The 22,771-nt window shown below is 49.0% G+C and overlaps 1 protein-coding gene across 11 annotated transcripts in view; it reads right to left on the minus strand.

The window, feature by feature from the left end:
* Positions 1-22,771, minus strand: part of Osbp2 (oxysterol binding protein 2) — a 159,348-nt gene that overhangs the window by 60,758 nt on the left and 75,819 nt on the right. For 3 of the 11 annotated variants that reach the window (XM_076545813.1, XM_076545812.1, XM_076545808.1), the window contains one exon: positions 5,598-5,694. The exons of the other annotated variants lie outside the window; for them this stretch is intronic. In XM_076545813.1, coding sequence (XP_076401928.1) covers positions 5,598-5,658 — 61 coding nt within the window. In that variant the 5' untranslated portion in view covers positions 5,659-5,694. The remainder of the gene's footprint in view (positions 1-5,597; positions 5,695-22,771) is intronic. 11 annotated transcript variants of the gene reach the window in all.

A 22,771-nucleotide genomic window follows, 5' to 3' on the forward strand; every position in this document is an offset into this window, starting at 1 on the left:
CCCTATCCCAGGGCCCCAATCTTCCCACTTTTGAGAGGCCTGGAACACCTGCTTCCGCTTCCCCAGTAGCAGGACTGCCGTGGGCCCCAGCTAAAGTTTCCTGGCAGTTTGTACAGGAGGTATGTGTGCAGGAATTGATTCAAAGCGGGATTTTTAGCCACGTGCTCTGAGTATCGTGGAAGTGTCCCTGTCCTGAGCCAGGAAGGGCAGAGCCAGGGTCCCCTCCTGTGTGTCTTCTCACGCAGCCATTCCTGGTGTCTCTGCCCGTGCCCTACCACCACCGTCTAACCACCCCTATTAAAGCCACTCTGGATTACTTGAGAAGCCAACAAAGAGAACACATCTAGAAAACAAAGGGGAGTAGTGAAGAAAAAAATAAAATAATCACAAAGTCCTGGGAGAACACATGCACACACTTGTGTGCATATGTGAACACACATGTGCATGCACACACAGGAACACATAGGCATGCATACATTTACACACACATGCACATACACACATGCATACACATGAATACATGAATGCCTGCACACACACACACACACACACACACACACACACACACAGTGCCACCTTTCTACATAGATATTTTACACTGTAAGCCACATTGAAACATTATCAGGTTCTGCTCATGTAGAATGGTTAGAGTCCAGCCTAGAAGAACAGGTAGCTAGATATGTTAGGTGAAGGGTCACAGGTGACCAGGCAGCAAGGTCAAGGGACCTAGTATCACACTTCCACTCACCATCAGGACACTGCTAACCAGGCTCTGATGGCCCCAGGCTCCTCCTTTCCCCAGGCTAGTGCATATACACACACTAAAATCCATGTACACATATTGGTGTGTGCACATGTGCATATGTGTGTGTGTGTGTGTTCACCCATGTGCACAATATCCAGTGTCCATCCCAGTGCCAGAGGCAAGAGGAAACAAGAAACTAATGGGAAAGTTCTAGGGTGCAACGCGGCAGTACGGTGAGAGCCATAGACCGTCCCCACCACAGCCTGGTGTGAGGAATGAGATGCTTCAAGTAGGAGACGACGAAGCATGACCCTCTGTCCCTGTCACCACTGTGGTAAAGACAGACACGACCTCAGAGCCCGGCTGCAGGGAAATGCCTGTGCTGTCGGCTTCATGGATGCCGCAGAGTCATCTAGACTTCCACAGGCACAGCACAGATAAAGACTTATGCTAAAAACCAAAACGCTGGAAGAAAGAGACTCATACAATGTTTGAAATTGAGAGAAAACTACACTGAAGTAGACCTATCGAAGCTGCAGATTCGGGGGCAATTTCTTGGCCTCCAGGCTTCTTCTGCATCCAGCATGCCCTATGGGGACTTTATTCACTTGTCTGTTTCCTGTATCCAATGATGAAGACTGCGGCTCTCTCTCATTATTCCCGGCCTCCGGGTGAGCAGTACATGGTAGGAACTTACTGATTGGATGAGCACTGGGGTGACTCACTCACTGATGGGATCAATGACTCGGTTGCTCAAAGTGGCTTAGTCACTTACCAGGAACCCCACCTGGCTGAGCCAGGCAACTAAACCCTCCTGCCTTCCCCAACTTCCTACGGCGGTCCCTTCAAGGTTGTGCTTCTGGTGTACACAACCTCACGGCTTCCTTTGTCCTCTGTTCTCCTTCCTCATCCCTGAGTGGATAGTCCAGAGGTGACCCGAGCTGGCCACAGCCCTCAAGGCTGTAGGCCTTGGGGAACTGTGGCTTCCCTCTGGGTCACAGGCTAATCATTAAAAAGGGCTGGGGCCTATGCTCACCCAGGATGCATTGCATGTGCCTGGCCCCTGGGGGGCTGCCTTAAGAATGAAGCCTTTACAGAAGCAGCGTTCTAAGAATAGCCATACATAGGTGCTGACTACCTTTGTCATTAATAAATAAACGACTTTGCGCCAAAGCCAAAGAACTAATTCAAAAGCAATTTATGAGGATGGGTTGCTAGGCAATTAAAATAAACATCTAAGGGGGAACTTTTCAATTTGTCATTGATTATGCTAAAAACTACAAATTATGGGAAGGAATATACCATTCAAATCTGTGTGATGTAATGGACAGTGCCTGGGCCGATTCTGTCCCTGGTGCCCTGTACATCTAGAGCAGTAGGTCAGATGGACTCCACCTCTGGGGGCTGAGCCTGGTGGGCAGCAATGGGCTGCCTGGCCTGGAAGCCAGCTCTCCTGGGTACCAGGAGGACAGTTGGGGTTAGTGCCACCAGCCAGTTCCAAGGACACTGGCTTCTTGGCAGCCTCCATTCAACTGCTCCTGTTGGTTATTAACGAGTCTTTTGCTTGTTGGAGCCTAAATATTCCTTTCATTGACAGGTCCCTGAAGACTCTGTCCATTTGGTTAGTCTTCAATCAGTATTATTATTATCTTACAAATAAATCTGAAAATACAAATCTATCACAGAATATCCCCCTTGGTGGGTCATTAAGGCAACAGAAATTAACAGCCCTGATGAGCTCTTTTAAGTATATTAAGACTGTTACAAATTTATTTAGTCATTTACAACCTAACAATGTCACCGTTGAGATTCCTGGGAAGCTGAGGTGCTCCTGTTCTGGGGCATGGGACACTGGCGGCTCATTCCATAAAGGGATATGAGGGCCCATTGAGGGCTCTGTTGCTGCTGTTGCCCTGAACTCAATAACCCAGCTCCTGGGAGTTTTCCTCCGGGAAATGAATCAAGAGACTCAAAAGGCGTTCTGTACAGAGATCTTCATTGCCTCACTATCCGTCATAGCACACGACAGAAAAGTCAAATGCTCAACAGCTGAAGGATGATTTCAACAGTAAGAGAGTTTCGGCTCTGTGGACTATTACACAGCCATTAACATGATGACAGAGTGGGAAACCGTTAGCTACAGTGGCAGGGTAAAGGGCAGGTCATGAAGTAGCTTGTTTAATCCGATGCCTAAGATGGGAAACACAAGAAGAAAGGGGAAGAAGATTAGACATAAAATTCAAAGGGAGGTTTGTAAGGATGTGAGATCACCGGCAATTATTTTTTTTTAAATATTCTAACCCTTTCATTTTTTAGTATGGCATTTCCCACAGTGACAAAATTACATTCAATCAACTGACCATAAATAAACCCTTTCCCAAGAGAAATGAGGAAGAGTCTTTGAAGGTCAGGTGCTTTGCTCAGGGAGGGTAAGTTATAGTGTTAAACCATGGGTAGTGGGACATGGGCCAGTGGCCGGGAAGCATGGAGTCAGGACTGTGGACCGTGGATCCCGACCTTATGACGCCAGTCAGCTCTCCCAGGGGGCTGCGGGGCCTGGACTCAGATTCGCAACCCACCTGCTGGGTGACAGTACAAATACAGGAGCCTCGCTGAGCCTTGCCTGCTGCATCCTCAACCAAAAGTGGTGCACACTGGCTGGCATGCTCGCTTGCTCTCTCACTCGCTGTTAGGAGCAAAGCAAACATCCCCTAATGCTTCAACTCCAACCCATGTGCCTAAGAACGGGACTGTACGTGGACCTAAAGCCTTTAAAGGGAGACTTCTAATAAAATGAAGCCATGGAGTGGGGCTAATCGACTCTGAGAGGTGACCTTCCAAGAAAGGCAGATTAGGATATGTACACACAGAGTCCATAAGGACACAGGGAGGAGGCGAGCCAAGGAGAGCGGCCTCAGAAGGAGCCAAGCCTGCTGACCCTCTGACTTTGGGCTACTCGTCTCCAGAAGTGAGAGTAGGTTTCTGTTATTTAAGCTGCCTAAACTGAAGTGTTTTGTGAGTCTGGCTTATGAAGACAGTTTCCTTATGCCAAATCCTGATGATGTCAGCGCCAGTTCTGGTAGGCGCTTACTTAGGAAGCATGAACCACACCAAGGTCAGATGCTAGGCACTTCCATTGACTTCCCAAAGCCTGGCTGTACTAAAAAGGTCCAGCTTAACTGTGAAGTACACAGTGGCTGCAATCCCCATGACATCTGGAATGAGGGACCGCAGTGTGGACAGCGGCCACTGTGTAGCTATGAAATCAACGCAGAGGAGGAGAGCATCAGGTCTTGTTCCTCCAAGTAGTAATCAGCTGCTGCGAATTAAACCTCTGAGCTCCACTTTCCCTGGCACTTTCCAAACTTCTGATTGACAGATCCTCCAACAGATGTTCTCAGTGCCACAATCACAAGTTTGAGGCCAGCCTGATCTACAAAGTGAGTTCCAGGCCAGCCAAGGCTACATAGTGAGACCTTGTCTAGAAAAAAGGCAACATGGAGAAATACTGAAAAGTATAACAAAACAAAAAGGACTCACCAGCTAGGATTAGTGACTCCACAGTAGCATAAACTCCAAATAGCCAAAGGGTACCATGGCCACAGAAATGTAGCAAGCTCAAAATGCACAGAAACAGATCAAGACCTACCCAGTCTCAAAGGCAACAGGGGAAATGCAAAACAGACTGAGGAAATCCCTTTTTGTTCACTGTTTATGCAGTAACAGTAAGAAGAACGCCAAGGAAGCTGACAATCCACACTGTTGGGAGATAAACATTCTAAAGCGTGTGTGTGTGTGTGTGTGTGTGTGTGTGTGTGTGTGTGTGTGTGTGTGTATGTGCATGTACATGTACATGTACATGCCACAGCACTTGTGTGGAGGACAAAGAACACCCTTCAGGAGTCAGTTCTCCCCTCCCAAAGTGTGGGTCCTGAGGATTGAACTCAGGTCATCAGGCCCAGAGGCAGGCACCCCCACCTGCTGAGCCGTTCTGTCAGGCCTCTTCTTTTTTGAGGCAGGGTCTCTCACTGAACGTGGAGCTCCATCAGCTAGACTGGCTAGCCAGCAATTACCTAAGGCTCCGCCCGTCTCCACCCTACTCCCAGCAGCGGGATACAGACATGCGCTGCCGCCATGCCCAGCCTTGATGAGGGGCTAGGGATTAAAGTCAGGTCTTTGCGCTTGCACAGTAAGCACCTGACCTACTTGAACCATGTCCCCAAGTCCTTCGTACTCTGTTTGGCCAGCAATCTGGTAGTGCCTGCTGTCACCCAACCATTTCACTTCTTGGAAGCTGTGCTAAGTTAATGCACACACCACAGCACTCTCCGGAATAGAAACAGAATGTAAAGAATCTTAATCAGCCGTCAAAAGGGAAGCTAACAAAACTGTGATACCCTGTGAAATCCCACACCATTGTTTTAAACTGATCTAGATCTATTTGAATTGGCACGGGAGGATCTACAAAATACACTGGGGTCAGAGATAAAGCAAGGAGTGGTTTATTCTAACCTCACAGGCGCACATGGGGAGGCACGTGGAGGAGGGGCACCTGCCCTCCGCTTTGGGAACAGTTTGCAGATGCACCACTGCAACAAATTGTGTGGCTCTCTCGGCTCTCATTGCCAATGGAGGGAGGTGATAAGAGACGACTAAATTTTGCAGCATGTATTTTAGAATCATTTAAATATTCCACAGTGTTATGTTTCTTAGAGATATGTAATCCTCACAGACAGCGACAGGGACAAATGCCGCCACACGAAGGCCTGCTCTCGATGAAACCTGTGGCTGGGGACAGGGGAGCCCAGGGGTCACATCAGAGAAGCCACCACATCAGTGCACACAGACCAACCTGGCAGGCAGCAATCAGAGAGGGACTGGATCATTTGGCGCATGCGTGGCACAATCCCCATGAATCGGAGGAGCAGAGCCGCCCATGGCGACTGGCCCTGCAAAGAAGGGACACAACTGCAACCAGGTGTGGCGGGACCAGGGGTCAGGTGCCTGTCGTCCAGCCAGGCTGCAGGCCTCAACCCACCCTCAGCTTCCAGGCTCCTGGCAGCAGCTCGTGACCACAGATACCAGTGACCGCCCAGTGTGTGGCTCGGGCATGAGGAGAGGACATGCACGGGGGGTGGGGTGGGGTGGGGTGGTGTATCAGGGCACCCCCTCGCACTCACCTCCCAGGCCTGCTCTGAGCCATGTGGTCAAAGAGGTGACAGAACCAGCAAGAGGGTCTGACAGACAGGTGAAGAGAGAAGACATTGGGAAAGGCAGAACACGACAGGTATACCCCTGCTCAGTCACCGAGTCTTGCTGGAAGCCCTCCACAGGTCCCTCATGTCATGTCAACCACGCTGTTACGGAACCACAGCTGCCTGGCGCTTTCGTCACACACTATCTTCCAACCTCCTCGTCTCCCACGACCAGGCAGCGGTCAACTGTTCACACTCTTTCCACTCTGGGGGATGATCTCTACGCCCAGAGCATACATCCCTCTCTGTCTTAGTGTCCCATCAGCGACGGAAGAAGTATAGTCTTCCCTCCAAGCATCAGGACCACCTGCACGTCCTCTGTCCCCACCCACTCTGTTTCGTGGTGGCTGCTGTGATGGTTTGTATGAGCATGGCCCCCACAGGCTCAGATGTTTGAATGCTTGGTCCCCAGTGGGTGGAACTGCTTGGGAAGGATGTATGGCCTTATTGGAGGAGGTGTGTCACTGGGGGTGGGCTTTGAAGTTTCAAAAGGCCACGCCAGAGCCAGTGTCTCCCTGCCTATGGATTAGGATGTAAGCGCTCAGCTACTGCTCTAGCGCCTGTCTGCTGACGTGCTCTCCACCAAGAAAGTCATGGACTCACCCTCTGTAAGAAACTGTAAGCAAGCCCCTAGTTAAATGCTCCCTGGGTCAGAGTGTCTCTTTACAGGGATAGGACAGTAACTAAGATAGCACCTTTCCTTCACTGACAGTCCTGTCTGTCCCCAGGCACATACCTGAGGGTCAATGGCTCTGCTTTGTCCCTCAGTGCCTAAGTGCAACAAATCCCAGAGTCCTTCCAGGGCCTCAGCGAATCCATCTGGATCAGTTGCACCCTCCTGCTCACACCCAGGGCCTCCGCTTCCATGTTCCCCTTCCTGTCCAACCTCTGGGGCATCACAGGGGCGATTCACTGAAAACATCACTTCCCCCTGCTGCTTCCCTGCTACAGCCCTTGGTGGCAGCAGTTTTAACTTCAAACCCTTTGTATCTTTCAGCCTACAGGAACTACCTACGCCTTGTGGGTACCAGCGCTCCTCACGGCCTCGGCTCACCTGGTGACCTGCCTTTCTCTCTTGGAGTCCTGCTCAGCTGAGCACTGGGTGTGGGCCCCCATCCCCAGGAGGTTCTCAATGTGCACTGACTCAGGAGGATCCGATGGAGAGTCTGTCTCCCAGCAAAACGGTCAGTGTTTTGAGGGCCTGGGAAGGTTGGCACTCACTTGATTTGTCCCAGGGTTGCCAAAGCTTGGGAGGCGAAAACAACATAAATTCATTCTCTCACAGCTTTAGATGCAAGAAATCCAACATCAAGATGTTAGTAGGGCTGTGCTCCCCTCAAATGCTCGAGAGGTGGATTCCTCCAGTTTCTGGTGGCCTCATGAATTCCTTGGCTTGTGACGTCATTCTAATCCTGCCTTGCTTCTGTGTCCTTATATGGTGTTGTGTATGTAATGCACACATGTGTGTGTGCACGTGTGCATGTTTGTATGTGTCTGTGGGTGTGTATATGCCTGTGTGTGTCTTTGTAGGTGTTCTCCTGTGTGTGCACATGTGTGGGCATGCATGTGCATGTATATCCTTGTAATCTGCCCTTGTATGTGTGTTCATGTATGTGTCTATGTGTGTATGTGCCTGTGTGTGTCCCTGTATGGTGTTCTCATGTGTGTGCACATATGTATACACATGCCTGCATTTGTGTGTGTGTGTGTGTGTGTGTGTGTGTGTGTGTGTGTGTGTGTGTGTTTCTGTCAAAATGCAACAGGGACTTGAATGACTTTGCCATAAAGATTATATCTGCAGAGACAGTTTCCCAAATAAGGTCACAGGGCATTAGGACATAATGCAGCCCATAGGACTCTGGCATCACTTAATACATAGAAAGACTCTGGTTCCCATGAACAGCCACCCAAGCAGGAGTGATGAGATCTAAGTAGGAAGGAAGGTGGCTTAGAGAAGGCAGGTTGGACCTGGAGAAGCGGAGATGCAGCAGCCACATTTAAACCCTGCCTGGGGGTGGAGCGAGGTGCACTCAAGGCTCTCCTCAGCTCTTCCAGGGCTGGCCTGCAGGAAGGTCCTTTCCTAGAGGCAGGAGCTAGTGGGGGGGGGGGCTCTTCAGGAGAGCAGGACAAGAGCAGAATCTGTCCCTGAAACATCACACAGAAGGCAGATGTCGGGGAGTCCCACGGGAAGGTGGAGTTGCGAAAATGTCAGCCTTGATGAGGAACTGAGTCAGGGCTGTGACAGCATGGCCTGAGGGAAAGAGTGCAATCCAAAGAAAAAGAGGAGGAAAGGGGATAGACAGGGACTGGCCCTAAGACCAGGAAGGGAGGCGGCTCACAGGAGGGGGTGCGTGCTAGGGCTCCGGGCTGGAGACACAGAAAATGGGGCCTGGTACCTGAAAATGCAGCCCAGGGAATGGACCAAGTCTAAAAGGGAGGTGTGTGGCTTAACATAAACCCCACACAATCAAGAAAGCAGGCTCATGGGTGTGTTGGTTAAGTGTCCACTGAGGCAGGTTGTGTATGCAAAGGAGCTAGATGAGATCCACTGTGCAAATCATTCATTCATCATGTCTTTTTATGTGAATACCTGGCACTTAGCAGCAGGTAGGATTAGATAAAGATAGGTAGACACACCAATGGATGACTTTTATATGACCTTATCACCCCTGGAATAAAATTCAATACCCACTGCAAATGGGTTCCAGTGCTGGGAGCCAACAGAGGGAGCTGTCTGGCCCCAGGGCATCGACGCAGAAGAGGCTCCACACAGGTCCCCAGACTGAAGGACACTTCTCCCACAGAGGCACCCGCATCACCCAGGCTTGCTGGGAAATACTGTGGTACAGCACAGTGGGAGAGGTTCCCATCAAAGAAGTAGGATCAAGAGCCTTGGCAGGAGACAGCATGCTCTGGCAGGCCAGGCACCAGCTCCCACAGCTGTGAGGAGGCCTGCCCACACCCAGCTTTTGCTTCTTCCTCTTGTCACCCAGCAGGGACACCGTTACCACAGAGTGAGGACAGCACTGAATTATGCACCTGGAGATGGGGTATGACTTTGGTGTGCTGTTCCTCTTTGGGGACCACGGGGTTTGTGCAAGGCCTTCTCACCATGCTGGAGAGGCAAGTGTGAGAGTCAGAGCTTGGCCCTCTGTGACCAGGCCACTCCATCTCCTCCTTTGCATGATAAAGATGGCAATGACCCTCACTCCCAGTTCCTTTACCACTGAGTTGCTTTCAGGATGCCTGGTACCCAGTGTGAGCTGCTATTGCCATGGGGACAGGCAGGACCTCGGCAAGATGGGGAGACACACATTGCTGGGGGAGTGGGGGGTGGAGATAAAGTGAGAACAGGCCAGGAAGCCCAGGGGTTATTTCTTTGACCCGAGACTGCTCATGGCCTTTGGCATCAAAGCTCTGTTCCTCCTGGAGGGAGCATTTCCTTCACCTTTTTGCCCAGGCTCCACTGCTGGCTAGCCTACATTTCTGGATGACAGCCGACTCAGAGCCTGTCCCTCACCTGGGGAATATCTCTTCCAGCTATCCTTGGGCCAGGCTATCCTGGTCTTTCCATAGTCCTCACAACTTGGAGAATAAACTTAAATTTAACTGAACATACTTGAGTCCCTCTCATGCTGGTAGGGAAACTGCGGGGAGAGACACTAAGAATAATACTGAACACCTGTGTGCCAAGCTGGCGCTGTGTGCCAAGCTTTGCGCTCCAGATCAGCCTTGCTTCCTCCACTTTATAAGTCACGCATCTGAAGCACAGAAGGGCAACCCAGGGTCAGCTGCTTTCACCAAAATCAAGCTGGTTCGATGGCTAAGCATTCATTACACCTTGTTATCTTTTGCCTTGAGGAATCCAGCAGGAAGATTCAGCTCATAACCCTCATACACTGTCTAACTGTATGGCTTGTTCATTATATAAGCAAAAAAAAAAAAGTATTTGCAAAACAGAAAATGTGAACTGGGTCTAGAACTAGGTATCACTAAGTATCAGCTATAGGATTTAGTAACCCTCAAGTAGTTCAGTTACAGAGGAGATACCAGTCTGCTTTAATTATTAAGGAGGTTTTAAGTTGTTCAGAGTATGGGTAAAAATAGGTAGCCTGATTACATTACAGATAGGCAGCATGCTAAAAATACACCCACACCCCTCAACTTGATCTAACTATGGAAAACTTTTTGGCCATGAAGGTAAATTTTCAGAACAAATGACAGACAAAACTCAAGCACACTGTTTTCCTAAACCAAAAAACAGCGTCCCACTGCTTAGCTAGCCTGCTTGTATATGTCTGGATTTATTTTATGAAACATGTCAGCAAGGACATCAGAGTACAGTCATGAGTCATCCATCCTTCCAAAGAATCATTCTCTAAAGAGGTTCATTCATACAGCCAAAATACAAGATAGTGGGGGCGGGGGGACACTCTGAGGTAGAAAGAAGTGATAAGAAAAATGTATATGGAGAACATATATTATCCTTCCTCCCTCAAGGACTTTTCTCCCTATAAAACACCAGTGACAGGCAAATGGTAGCTGGGTACCCAGCAGTCTGCTTTAAATAAGCAATGCTACGTTCTTGGCATGCATTTCCACAGCACTGCAGCACTACTGCAGCTCACGCTGACCCCCAAACCTGTACATCACCTCATACACCTTCACCACCTCCCGCTTCATCAGCACCATCGAGCATCGGGTGACCCAGGGCACATGCCCACCAGAGTCCTTTCTGATACACACCATCTTAGGCTAGACAGACAGACAGAACAAAACACACACACCAATCAGCCCACCAGGTGAACCCACCAAGACCCAGAAGGCTCATCTAGACCCATTGGGTTAGAATATGAACCTCACGTGGCGTAGGATTTAACATCGACCTCCAGGGCCTCAGGGTGGGGTCCCTTCACCTCCATCCTCTGCCCGCTTCAACATCCCAAAAGCCCTTTGTCTAGGCAATACCCCCCAATAGCCCACCCCCCCCCAACTCAAGGAGTTACCAGGTCTGTCTGACCTTGCCAGGTGATGGAGATGGGGACGGACTGCTGGTAGGAACGAAGGCATAGGTGGCCCATCAAATTTAAACACATCTCCCCCTTCAGCGGCTGGCTCAAGGCAGGAGGGGGCAGCTTTAAGGGCTGAGGAGGCCCTAAGGCTCCTCTGGCTGGGGAGTTTCCCAGAGTGACCTCAAACTGCTTACTCAGAGGCACAGGCAGGCTGGAGAGGGCTTTTCCTGTGACAGCCACCACTGGAGTTTAAAACCCCCTCTCTGTGCTGGGAACACACACACACACACACACACACACACACACAAGTGCCTGCCCAGTATCCACTCCAGAGCACATCTGCCTAAGTAAAGCTCTCTCCTCTCAGCAGCATGGACAAGATCCTCACCCTTGAAGCCCCGCTGACTGCATCTCCGGCGGCGTCTAGGGAGAGAACAGGGAGGTGGTAGGGAAAAGGCTTTACTTCTCTCTTGCAGCCTCGGTGAAGGCTGAAGCTTGCCTCCCTCTACTAAAAGATGGCTGGTCTCTATCTAGGTTGAATTCTAGTGCCTGAGCTTCCTAGGGCCAGTCCCCAGCACAGAGAGGGGAAGGTGTCTCCCTTGGGACATCAGCCTGGGCAGAGTCCTTCCTGATGCTGAACTGCTGGCTACACACAGGGTGCGAAATGCCTCTTCCTGTCCGACTCTGGCTAAATTCTTTGTCCCGCGTGTGAGGGCAAAGGAGCCTCGACCCAAGACTGGGGCTAGTGTAGGGGTTGAGCTTCGAGCTCAGCCATCTAAGCTGCACTCAGCTAGGGGCTTGAGGAATGTAGCTCAAGCAACGGGCCGCCCGGGGGCCCTCCTGCCCAGCCCGGTCAGCCCGCCAACTCACCCCAGGGAGGGGCTCTCCGGAGTGGATGTGGATCCGGCCCCGGGGTCGCAGGGACTCAGCCAGCCGCCGCCTTCCCGCCGCGCTCTCAGCGCGTCCCGGTGCAGTGCCGGCTGCCGCCGCCGCGCTGAGCCCGCGAGGAGGGCGGTGCTGGGGTGGAAGATGCGCTGCGCCCGGGGCCCGCCTCCCCGCCGCGCCCGCCGCTTCAGCACCGCGGACAGCGGCCAGCCCCGCGCACCAGCGGCCTCGCCCGGAGGTCCGCGCCCCACCCGCGCCCCAGGCCCCCTGCCGCCGGGCTCCGGGCACCCGGCTGGACAAAGGCGAGCTCTCGAGGAGGGACCCGCGAGGGCGGCGAAAGCGCAGCTCAGCCTCTTAAAGCGCACCGGCGTGGTCGGGAACCGGACCCGGCACCCAGGGCGTTATCTGGGCCCAATCAAGGTCGGAGGAGGCTGGCCCCTCGTGTGGGTCCAGCATGGGAGGGGCCCAGAGAAGGTCGGTGCTCAAACCTCATCTCTCCCGCTATCATATATTCTGGATCTGTCTTGTGAATTAGAGGTTGGGATAAGGGGTGTTGGGGTTCCATCCAGCCTGCAATTTCACTTCCTCCCACCCACCGCCCCATCCTTGGTGTCAATCAACCAACAGATGGGACTGCTAGAGCTTGGTGACATCACCCAGAGCCACTTCCACGTTGTTTTCATTTCTGTTAAAAATCCCTTCTGCTGTTCCTTGTTCCCAACCAGAAGTCCCCGGATGAGATGGAGGTGTCCTTGTTCTGACTTGGCTCCCGGCACAGACCAGCAACATGACCCTTAGCCTTGTTTCTCCCGGGGGTGGAGGGTGTTCTGGCTCTAACCCAGAAGAAACTCAGTCCAGAGAACCCACAGTGGGTGGCCACCGAGGCCCCACCCCTCCTGGCTTCTCTTAAGCCTTCCAGAATCGAGGGGAGGAGACCCCTTCCTTGCCTGAACTAAATTGGCAACTCCTGCCTAATTCTTTTTACGCCACCACAACTTTTTCTCTTATTAGTTAAAATCCAGAGGCATTTATTTTTACTTCTGGCCGACATCCCCGCCCCTTATTTGAAGGGGGAAGATGGAACACAGTGATTTGAAAGTCTAGGTTCACAAATCCTATCCAAGCGCATGGATTCTGCACAGGCAGCATTCAGACAGTGGCTGCTAGGAAAGAATGTGGTCTGAAACGTTCAAGAAGGGCGCAGCTGGACCAGGAAACAGGCTCCCAGGCACAAGTGCCTTCCTTTTCACAAGGAAGAAGAGTAACATGCCATGCTTTAAAAAGATGGAACCACTAACTCTTTGAAAATTACTTCCCCTCTCTTCCTTCCTTTTCTTTTTAAAAATAATGTGCTGTCAAGACTCAGAAGGAAGAAGTTAAAACGTGCCCAGAGCATCTGGGTCCATGGCTTCCTGCTGCAGTCAGCATAGACCCCTAGAGGACAAGGTACCAGGTGGACGTGGCATCCAAGTCTTTCTTTGTGCATTTCCTTATTTGGAATGGAATGTCAGGAGGATTTTGTGACGAAGGATTCCTTCAATTTAGTTCCTTTGTCTAATTTATGGCAGGCTCAGCATTTTCTAGCATGTCTACACCCTCACATCAAAAACCAGCCAGGGCCCCAGAAAGGCTCACTCTCACATACATACAAGCATGCACACACTTATGCATGCACGCACACATGAGTGCAAGCACACATACACACACACAACCACTAGAACAAAGTTAAAAATTTCTATATTTATACTGGGCTCCAAAAGATTCAAGATTTGAAACAGAAACAATCCAGGCCATATAGCAAGATTTAAAATGTGGCCAGGCGGTGGTGGTGCATGCCTTTAATCCCAGAACTCGGGAGGCAGAGCCAGGTGGATCTCTGTGAGTTTGAGGCCAGCCTAGTCTACAGAGAGAGAGATCCAGAACAGGCACCAAAGCTACACAGAGAAACCCTGTCAAAAAACCAGAAAGAAAGAAAAAAAAAAGATTTAAAATGTGTCTGGTTAATCCACTATTTTCTGGTTCTGGAGAAGCTTAAAAACTAGAACTCGCATCACTATTCCCACCCAGAGGCCGGAAGACACTGCTGCTCTAGGCCCTCTCTCTCCTTCAATCCCTTGCATGGGTGGGGGGTGAGGTAGGGTGGGGTGGGGTGGAGGGGATGGAGGCCCTTTGACCTCTCCATAGGCTCTCATCCTGGTGAGCAGTCAAGGATTACCAGTGATGTTGACCATGTCCACCAGATCAGCCTATACCACCGTCTTGACCACAGATGTGCTAAAACCAAGACAGTCCACAACCAGCTGTTCCAGCCCAGCCCCACTACTTCCCGTCCTGTTATGCCCTGAGCCACAAGCACACCCACAGTTCATTCTCTCCACCGCCTCTGGACTGGCTGGTTTTACATCACCTTGACACAAGCTAGAGTCATCAGAGAGGAAGGAGCCTCCGGTGAGGAAATGCCTCCAGGAGATCCAGCTATAAGGCATTTTCTCAATTAGTGATCAACCAGCCTATGGTGGGTTTTGCCATCCCTGGGCTGGTGGTCCTGGGTTCTGTAAGAAAGCAGGCTGAGCAAGTCAGGGGAAGCATGCTGGTAAGCAGCACCCCTCCATGGCCTCTGCATCAGCTCCTACCCTGTTTGAGTTCCTGTCCTGACTTCCTTTGGTGATGAACAACAATATGGAAGTGTAAGCCAAACCCACCCTTTCCTCCCCAACTTGGTCATGGTATTTGGCTGCAGCAATAGAAACCCTGACTAGGACACCCTCAGAGCCCACCCCTCCTCAGCCCGTCCTTTCCTTAAGTCACCAGCCCCCTCCTCTCCCTTTGAACTCCAGCTTCCCATCTAATCCCCCAGCATATTTACAGGAGTCCAGCTAGATCACCCTGGTGGAGGCCTGTCAGCTCTCATCCAAGTGTCTCACAGTACCCTTCAGTTGTGCTCAGTACTTCTGACTGGGAATGGCAGAATTTGAAATGTTCTTTGGGACTTCATCTAATTCCTATGTCTGGCCCCAAGCACCCTCTCTCCACTCCCAGTTCACACTCCCAGGTCACACCCTGTCAGTCAACCTAGAGAGATCGGGAGCAGGTCCGTCTTCTTGGTAGGCAGGGAAGAGAGGCTCTACAATTACAGATACCATGCACAACACAGCACTCTCCGGGGTGCTTAACGGTCCATGGAGGCATTTGGAAGTAGGACCCTTCTAGGAACTGCAAACAAAATGTCATAGCAAAGAGAACCCACGAGACAGGCAGAATGGCCTGTCGCACCCGAGCCACGCCCCAAAGCCACAGTGGTGGTCCGTGGCTACAGCAGTAGTGAGAAGAGCAGGTGAGCCGCATCAGCGTTCTGCAGAATTGAAAGGGCCTTCGTGACATTCTCCAAAGCTGTAACGGATGTGCTGCTATGCTGGAACAGAGCTCTGCCAGCCAGAGCGCAAGAAGAGTCACAAGTGACAGGAACACTAGGTCGCCCTGCTCTCTGTATCTCAGTGTAACAAGAAGACATAGGATTGGCTGACTTCTGCCATGCCTTTCTGCTTTTAAAACCCAGGGCCAGGCTGGGTGGCGGTGGTGCACGCCTTTAATCCCAGCACTCAGGAGGCAGAGCCAGGCAGATCTCTGTGAGTTCAAGGCTAGCCTGGTCTACAGAGTGAGATCCAGGATAGGTACCAAAACTACACAGAGAAACCCTGTCTCAACACACACACACACACACACACACACACACACACACACACACACACACCCCAGTGCCTTGGGGACTGTGGAGATGACTGAGTTGGAAAGGCGCTTGCCGTCCAAGCAGGAGGACCTGAACTCAATCCTTAGCACCCACAGCTGGGTATGGGATTTGCATTTATAATCCCAGCACCAAGAAGGCAGAGACAGGCAGAATCCTGGGGCTCAGAGGCCAGCCAGCCTAGCCTAGCCACAGGTCCCAGTGGGAGATTTTGTCCCAGAAAACAAAGTGGATGGCACTCAAGGAACAATACTTGAGGCTGACTACACACACGAGAGAGAGAGAGAGAGAGAGAGAGAGAGAGAGAGAGAGAGAGAGAGAGACAGACAGACAGACACAGACACAGACACAGACACAGACACAGACAGACAGACAGACAGAATGGTAGAATGTGAGAAAAGCCTTCAATGTTAAGGAGATAGGTGCTGTGGGGGAGGGAGTCTATGAGATGGAACAGCCTGGAAACTGAGAGTAGCTGTTAGGGGGGTTTGTAATACAGAAGAGCCCAGGCGGGGACTAGTGTGGAGTGTGATATACATTACAGGTAAGTGCTAATAGGGGCTAGTGTGGAGCTGTGATACATGTTACAGGTAAGTGCTAATAGGGGCTAGTGTGGAACTGTGATATGTGTTACAGGTAAGTGCTAATAGGGAACTAAGTGCTCCATTCATCTGAGGTAGGAGCAGGTAAGGGAGGTAGTGGATGTGGTGGTTTGATTGAGAGTGGCCCCCACAGACTCATATATTTGAATGCCTAGTCACCAGGGAGTGGCACAATTTGAAAGGATGAGGAGGTGTGGCTTTGGTGGAGGAAGTGGAGGGGCGGTGTATCACTGGCTTTGAGGACTCAAAAGCCCCAGCCAAACCCAGTGTCTCCCTCCCTGTCTATGGATCAGGGTACAGCTCTCAACGACTTCTCCAGCACCATGCCTGCCATCCCTGCTGCCATGCTTCCCACCATGATGACAATGAACTAACCCTCGGAAACTACAAGCCAGCCCTAATGAAATGCTTTCTTGTGTAGGAGTTGCCTTGGTCATGGTGTCTATTCACAGCAATAGAACAGTGACTGAGACAGAAGTTGGTACCAGGGAGCAGGCTTTGCTGTGACAGGCCTGAACCACGTTGCTTGTGGCAGAATGTGGACTTTGGATTAGGAAAACAGTTGAATGCTTCAAGCAGGGCTTAATGGGCCATCCTAGTAAGAGAATGGAAGGCAGTGCTGAGGGCAGCTTGAATGGTGGGGTGCCCAGCTCAAGCAGTTTCAGGGGAGAAGAATATATCGGCATGTGGCTTAGAGATCACTCTTGGGATATTTTCACAAAGAATGTGGCTGCTTTTTGCCCTTGTCCAAAAAAGTCGGCCTGAGGCTAAATTGAAGAGTTTTGGGGTTAATGGTGTTGACAGAGGAGATTTCAAAACAGCCTAGTATTGACAATGTTATGTGGTTATTAGTGGTCACTGTTATGCAGATGAATAATAAAAAGGTGCAGGCTAAGAAAGGAAAAATACAAAATGTACAGTTTGAGGAGAAAAAGGGCAGCAGGAAGTATAATGGAGCTAAATCCTGTGCTCAAGGGATAAAAAGATTAAAGAAAAGCCTGACACTAAATGGAATAAAAGGAGTGGTGGCCTCAGGGAAAGACACCACTCAGCTAAGCTTCCCACTTGTGACAGAGAATGAAAGAAAAGCTTAAGTTACCACAAAGAAACCATCTAAAACAGAAAGCTGATGAAAATGTAATTGATTGAGGGCCAAGTTCCAGCCCAGCAAGCAGAAGAATGTGGCAGCTTTGGCCACATGGTTCTGGCTCTAGAGTGAAGGATATAAGAAAGGAGTTGTGGAATCTCCCTCCATGGCTAAGGAAGCCACTGAGGTCAGATGTGTGTCAGGGGTATCTCTAAATGGAGGCCTAGAGAGGCCATTGTGTGAAGCCGTGAAGGAAAAACCTGGATTGCCTTGGAGATCCCATGATGTTGGAGATGCCAGAGACATGTGATACCTGCTGAGGAAAGCTGCCAACAGGGAGTGGAACCAGCCCAAGAGAGAGAAGTATGCTGTAGTCAACAAAGCTAAAAGGAATTGTAGATCTGAAGAGCGCTTTGACATCAGACATGGAGATGCAGAGTTTGGAGTTTGTCCTGCTGGCTTTCAGTCTTGCTCTGGTCCAGTATTTCCTCACTATGCTCCTTTTCCACCCTTTTGGAATGCTAATGTATATTCTGTGCCATTGTATGAATTTTGTAATGGGAGGTTACAGTTGAGAGCATGCCATGAGTCTCAGAAGAGAATTTGAACTTTTAAGCCGTGTTGAGACACTTATAGACTATGGGGACTTTTGAAGTTAGACTGGAAGCTTTTCGGCAAATGATGGCTACAAGCCTATGGGGGCCAGGGAGTGGAATGTGGTGATTTAAATAAAAATGGCCTCCATAGGCTCATCTATCTTACCCTCCATAGGCTCATCTATTTGAATGCTTAGTCATCAGGGAGTGGCACGACTTAGAAGGATTAGGAGGTATGGCTTTGTTGGAAGAACTGTGTCACTCAGAGTGGGCTCAGGGGTTTCAGAAGCCTAAGCCAGGCCCAGTCTTTCTCTTTTCCTGCCACCTGCTGATCTGGATGTAGAACTCTTAGCTACTTCTCCAGCACCATGTCTACCTGAGTGTTGCATGCTCCCCAACATGATGATAAAGGACTAAACCTCTGAAATTGCAAGCAAGCCCCAGTTCAGTGCTTCCTCTTATAAGAGTTGCCTTAGTCATGGTGTCTCTTCACAGCAATGGAACAGTAACCAAGACAGAGCATAAGTGTGAAATGGGATCTTAACTACCCACAAACATTAGCTCAAAATTTCACAGATTAAAATGTGAGAGTTAAAATTACAAACTCAAACACAAAGCAAAAGCTTCATGACGTTTGGATTAGAAAAGGTCCTTAGTTGTGACAACATGGCCACATGTACCCAATTGAAAGTTGACAAAATCAACTTCACAGAAATTTAAAATATTATGCATCGAAGCATGCAACCAACAGAGAAAAGCAATCCACAAAATGTGAGAGAATACTTGCAAACCTTACATTAGACAGGGTAGGGTTTGGGGGGGGTGGTAGAATTCATATCTAGAACACAGACACTCCTGAAACTAAACAACCACCTCTTGATTAAAAAGTCAGTCCACTAGGGGGCAGCAAGATGATTCAGTGGGTGTGAATGCTTAGTCATCAGGGAGGGGCATTACTTGAGAAATATCAGGAGGTGTGGCCTTGCTGGAGGAAGTGTGTCACTAGGGGTGTGTTTAGACGTTTCAAGAGCCCAAGCCACGCCCAGTATTTCTTCCTGCTGCCTGCTGATCTGGATGTAGAACTCTCAGCTACTTCTCCAGCACCATGTCTGCCTGAGTGTTGTCATGCTCCCTTCCATGATGATGGACTAAACCTCTAAAACTGTAAGTGAGCCCCAATGAAATGCTTTCTTTTATAGGAGTTGCTGTGGTCATGGTGTCTCTTCACAGCAATGGAACACTAAGACAGCATGTAAAGATGTTTGCTACTAAACCTGACAAACTGAGTTCAGTTCCCCCCAAACCCACATAATAGAAAGAGAACTGACTCCCAAACTTGTTTTTTGTACCTCCACACATGTACTGTGGCATGCTTGCATGCACACAAGAACAAACAGGTATGGAATGCTTGTGTGTGTGTGTGTGTGTGTGTGTGTGTGTGTGTGTGTGTATTTTATACACACACCAAAATAAATTTAATAAGTGAACAAACAACTTGAATAGACCATGTGCCAAACATACATGAATGGTTGATAAACATGTGAAAAGAGGTCCAACTTCACTGATGACAAGAATACAAGTCAGAAGTACAGTGAAGTATCACAGGGTTCTGTTACCATGGCTACTAAAGCAGACAAGGACCAGAATCTGGAGAATCTGGAACTCTTACATCGATGGGAATAAAAAATGGTGTAGCTGTATGATTCCTGAATACAGTCAGCTACTCTGTGACCTGGCAATTCCATAAACATACCCAAGGGACTGAAAGTGGGGGTGGGGGGCTGTTGAGAAGTACCTTACACCAGTGTTCATGTCAGCGTGGTCCACAGAGCTGACATGCAGATGACACCAGTGTCCACTGCCAGATGAATGGATGAACAAAATATGACACATGCCTATGATGGAATACTATTCAGCCTTTAAAAGGAAGAAAGTTCTGGCTCATGTTATAACATGGATGAACCTTGAGGACACAATGCCAAGTGAAGTAAATCCATCACACAATGATACCATAGGATTCACTCATGTGACGTTCCTAGAGAAGTCAAATCCATAAAAGTAGACAGTTGAATAGTGTTACTGGAAATAGGGGGCTATGGAAAAAGAGGAAATGGGAAGTCATTCTTTAATGAGCATAGAGTTTCAGTTTTTCAAGATAGAACAAGTTCTAGGGGGTGGGTGGAGATGAGGGCTGCCCAGGATATTAGTGTACTGAATGCCACTGAACTTGCACGTTTAAGGATCAATAAGATGATTGGCAGTTGGTGGCTGCTGAGGGAGGAGGAGCCATTTTTCTTTGGGGGTGTGGCCACTGGTAGGTTGCTGATGCTCATCCAGGCAGCACTAATTGGACTCAATGGGCTATAAAAAAGAGAAAGAGGATGGACATGAAGGTCTGGAGGGAGAGTGAGGGGGCAAAGAGGGTAACACAGCCAAGATACATCATATATATGTGTGAAATGGTCAAGGCATACGTAAAGACATTTAAAATGGTAATTTTATATTTATGTATTTTACTTTGAAACTCTTTATTTTTTTGCATGTACATGTATGTATGGTGTCTATGCCTGTGTGGATGCATTTGTGTGTGGAGTCCACATGTCCTCAGTCAGTTTCTACCTTATATATTGAAGCAGAGAATGTCCCTGAACCTGAAACTCTGGCTCAGCTAGCCTAGTTAGCCAGCTTGCCTCAAGGATCCCATTTTCACCTTCCAAGAGCGCTGTGATTACAGGTAAGCTGTCATACCTGCCTAGACTTTGTGTGGGTTCTGGGGACATGGATTCCAGTTCTCACAATTGAAGGGCAAACACTTTATCCACTGAGCCATCTCTTCAGCCCTTTATTTATGTATTTGACTACAATGAAACCTTTTTAAAACCAATGATTGTCTGAAATATATATATTAACAAAGAGTGAAAGCAGGGCATGGTGGCTGTGTGGTTTGGAAAAAATGGCTCCCAAAAGAAGGGGCACTATGAGGAGGGTGGCCTTGCTGGAGTAGGTGTGGCCTTTTCGGAGGAAGTGTGTCACCGTGGGGGTGGGCTCTGAGGTCTTCTATGCTCAAGATACGGCCCAGTGACACAGTTGTTTCTGCTGCCTGCGAACCAATGTAAGTTGAGAACTCCAGCACTATGTCTGCCTGCATGTCACCATGTCCTGCCATGGTGATAAAGGTTCAGACTGAACCTCTGAAACTGTAAGCAAGCCCCCACTAAATGTTTTCCTTTATAGAATTGCTATGATCACGATGCCTCTTCAAAGCAATATAAACCCTAACTAAGATAGTGGCATATACCTTTAATCCCAACACTCAGCAGGAGGCAGAGACTCAAGGCCAGCCTGGGCTACATAGTGAGTTCCGGGCCAACCAGAGCTACATAGTAAGACCTTGTCTCAAAATCAAAGAGTAGAAGAGAATGTCAAATAACAGGGGGTAGCTGAGTTGAGTATCAAAGGTATTTCCTTTGTAAATGAGTTTAAGCTCATACTGTTTCAAAACTTGTGATACATAATAATAACTAAGAGCAGGGAAAACAAATTCCACCTTGGACAAGATTCTGAAGCCTGGGCTGAGTGACATGGAACTGGCATGGGAGACCAGCGTTCCCCTCCACAGCCACCGGACAGCTTCCCAGGAGCTCAGACTTGTGTGACTTGTCTTCACAGCCTCTTGGAAGTGTTCACAATTCACCTCCTAGCCCGTGAGAGGCCAGGGGGCAGTTAGAGCAACAAAGAGCATTTTATAGAAGGGACACCAACTCAAGAGACCACAGATGGCCGAGGTGCCAAGAGCCCAAGAGGAATCAATTTACCAGAGCTGGCCCATGGGCCAAAAGCTGAGTTCAAAGTGACTGCAATCACAAAGTTAAAGAAAAACGTAAAGAGCAAAGTGAGTAAACAGAATGTTCCAGTATAACTGGAAACATAAAAATGACCAGAAATCCTAAGACATAAAAGGTTTGAATCTAAGAACTCATTGAATAAGTGCAATAGCAAAATGAACAGAGCTGAAACCAAATTTATCAAGCTCAGAGACTGGACAACTAAGACTATTGAATGGGGAAAAAAAGCATGGGAAACGCACAACAGTGTGAAGGGGATGTGGGGGACACAGACGGTCTAACATACGTATAAGAGTCCCACAAGAGGACGAGTGGAGAGTTCAGAGCAGCTGTGGAAGAAACAGTGGCCACCAATCTTCTTAAATCTTAGAGATTCAAGATGCTCAGAGAGCTCTAGGCAAAAAAACAAAAAACCCTCACCTGAAACACCAACACATCACACTCAAAATCCTGAAGGTAAAAACAGGAAAAACCTTAAAATCAATGGAGAAAAATGAAACATTAAATAAAACAATATGGGTTGAGTGTCCTTTATCTGAACGCTTGGACAGAGATGTTTCAGATTTCAGAGGTTTTCAGATCTTGAAACATCGGCATAGACTTTACGGATTGAGCAGTAACCCTAATCTGAACATCTGAAATCCAAAGTGATCCAAAATCCCAAACACATTGGAATGGCTCCAGAGTTGGTCTTTTCAGATAGGGGTGCTTAGCCAGGGCATGAGCTTAAAAGAGGCCACAGGAGGGCTGGCTATCTCCTTTTTCTTTTTTTTTTCCCCCAGTTTTTGTCTGCTTCATTTTCTTTGTGTACATTCATTATACATGGTATTGTGTTACAGAAGGATTTTTATACAATTGCATTTCTATGTTAGAACTAATCTTGATAATGTGTTTTATTTGAAAGCAAGATGTCATCGGTAGCATCATGTTCAATATGCAGCTACATGAAACAGTTAGCAAAACAATATTAGTGGGCTCCCTCCATGGACCAAGTCATCC

This window comes from Peromyscus maniculatus, chromosome 10 (assembly GCF_049852395.1).
Source record: "Peromyscus maniculatus bairdii isolate BWxNUB_F1_BW_parent chromosome 10, HU_Pman_BW_mat_3.1, whole genome shotgun sequence".
In the NCBI taxonomy this organism is placed as follows: Eukaryota; Metazoa; Chordata; class Mammalia; order Rodentia; family Cricetidae; genus Peromyscus; species Peromyscus maniculatus.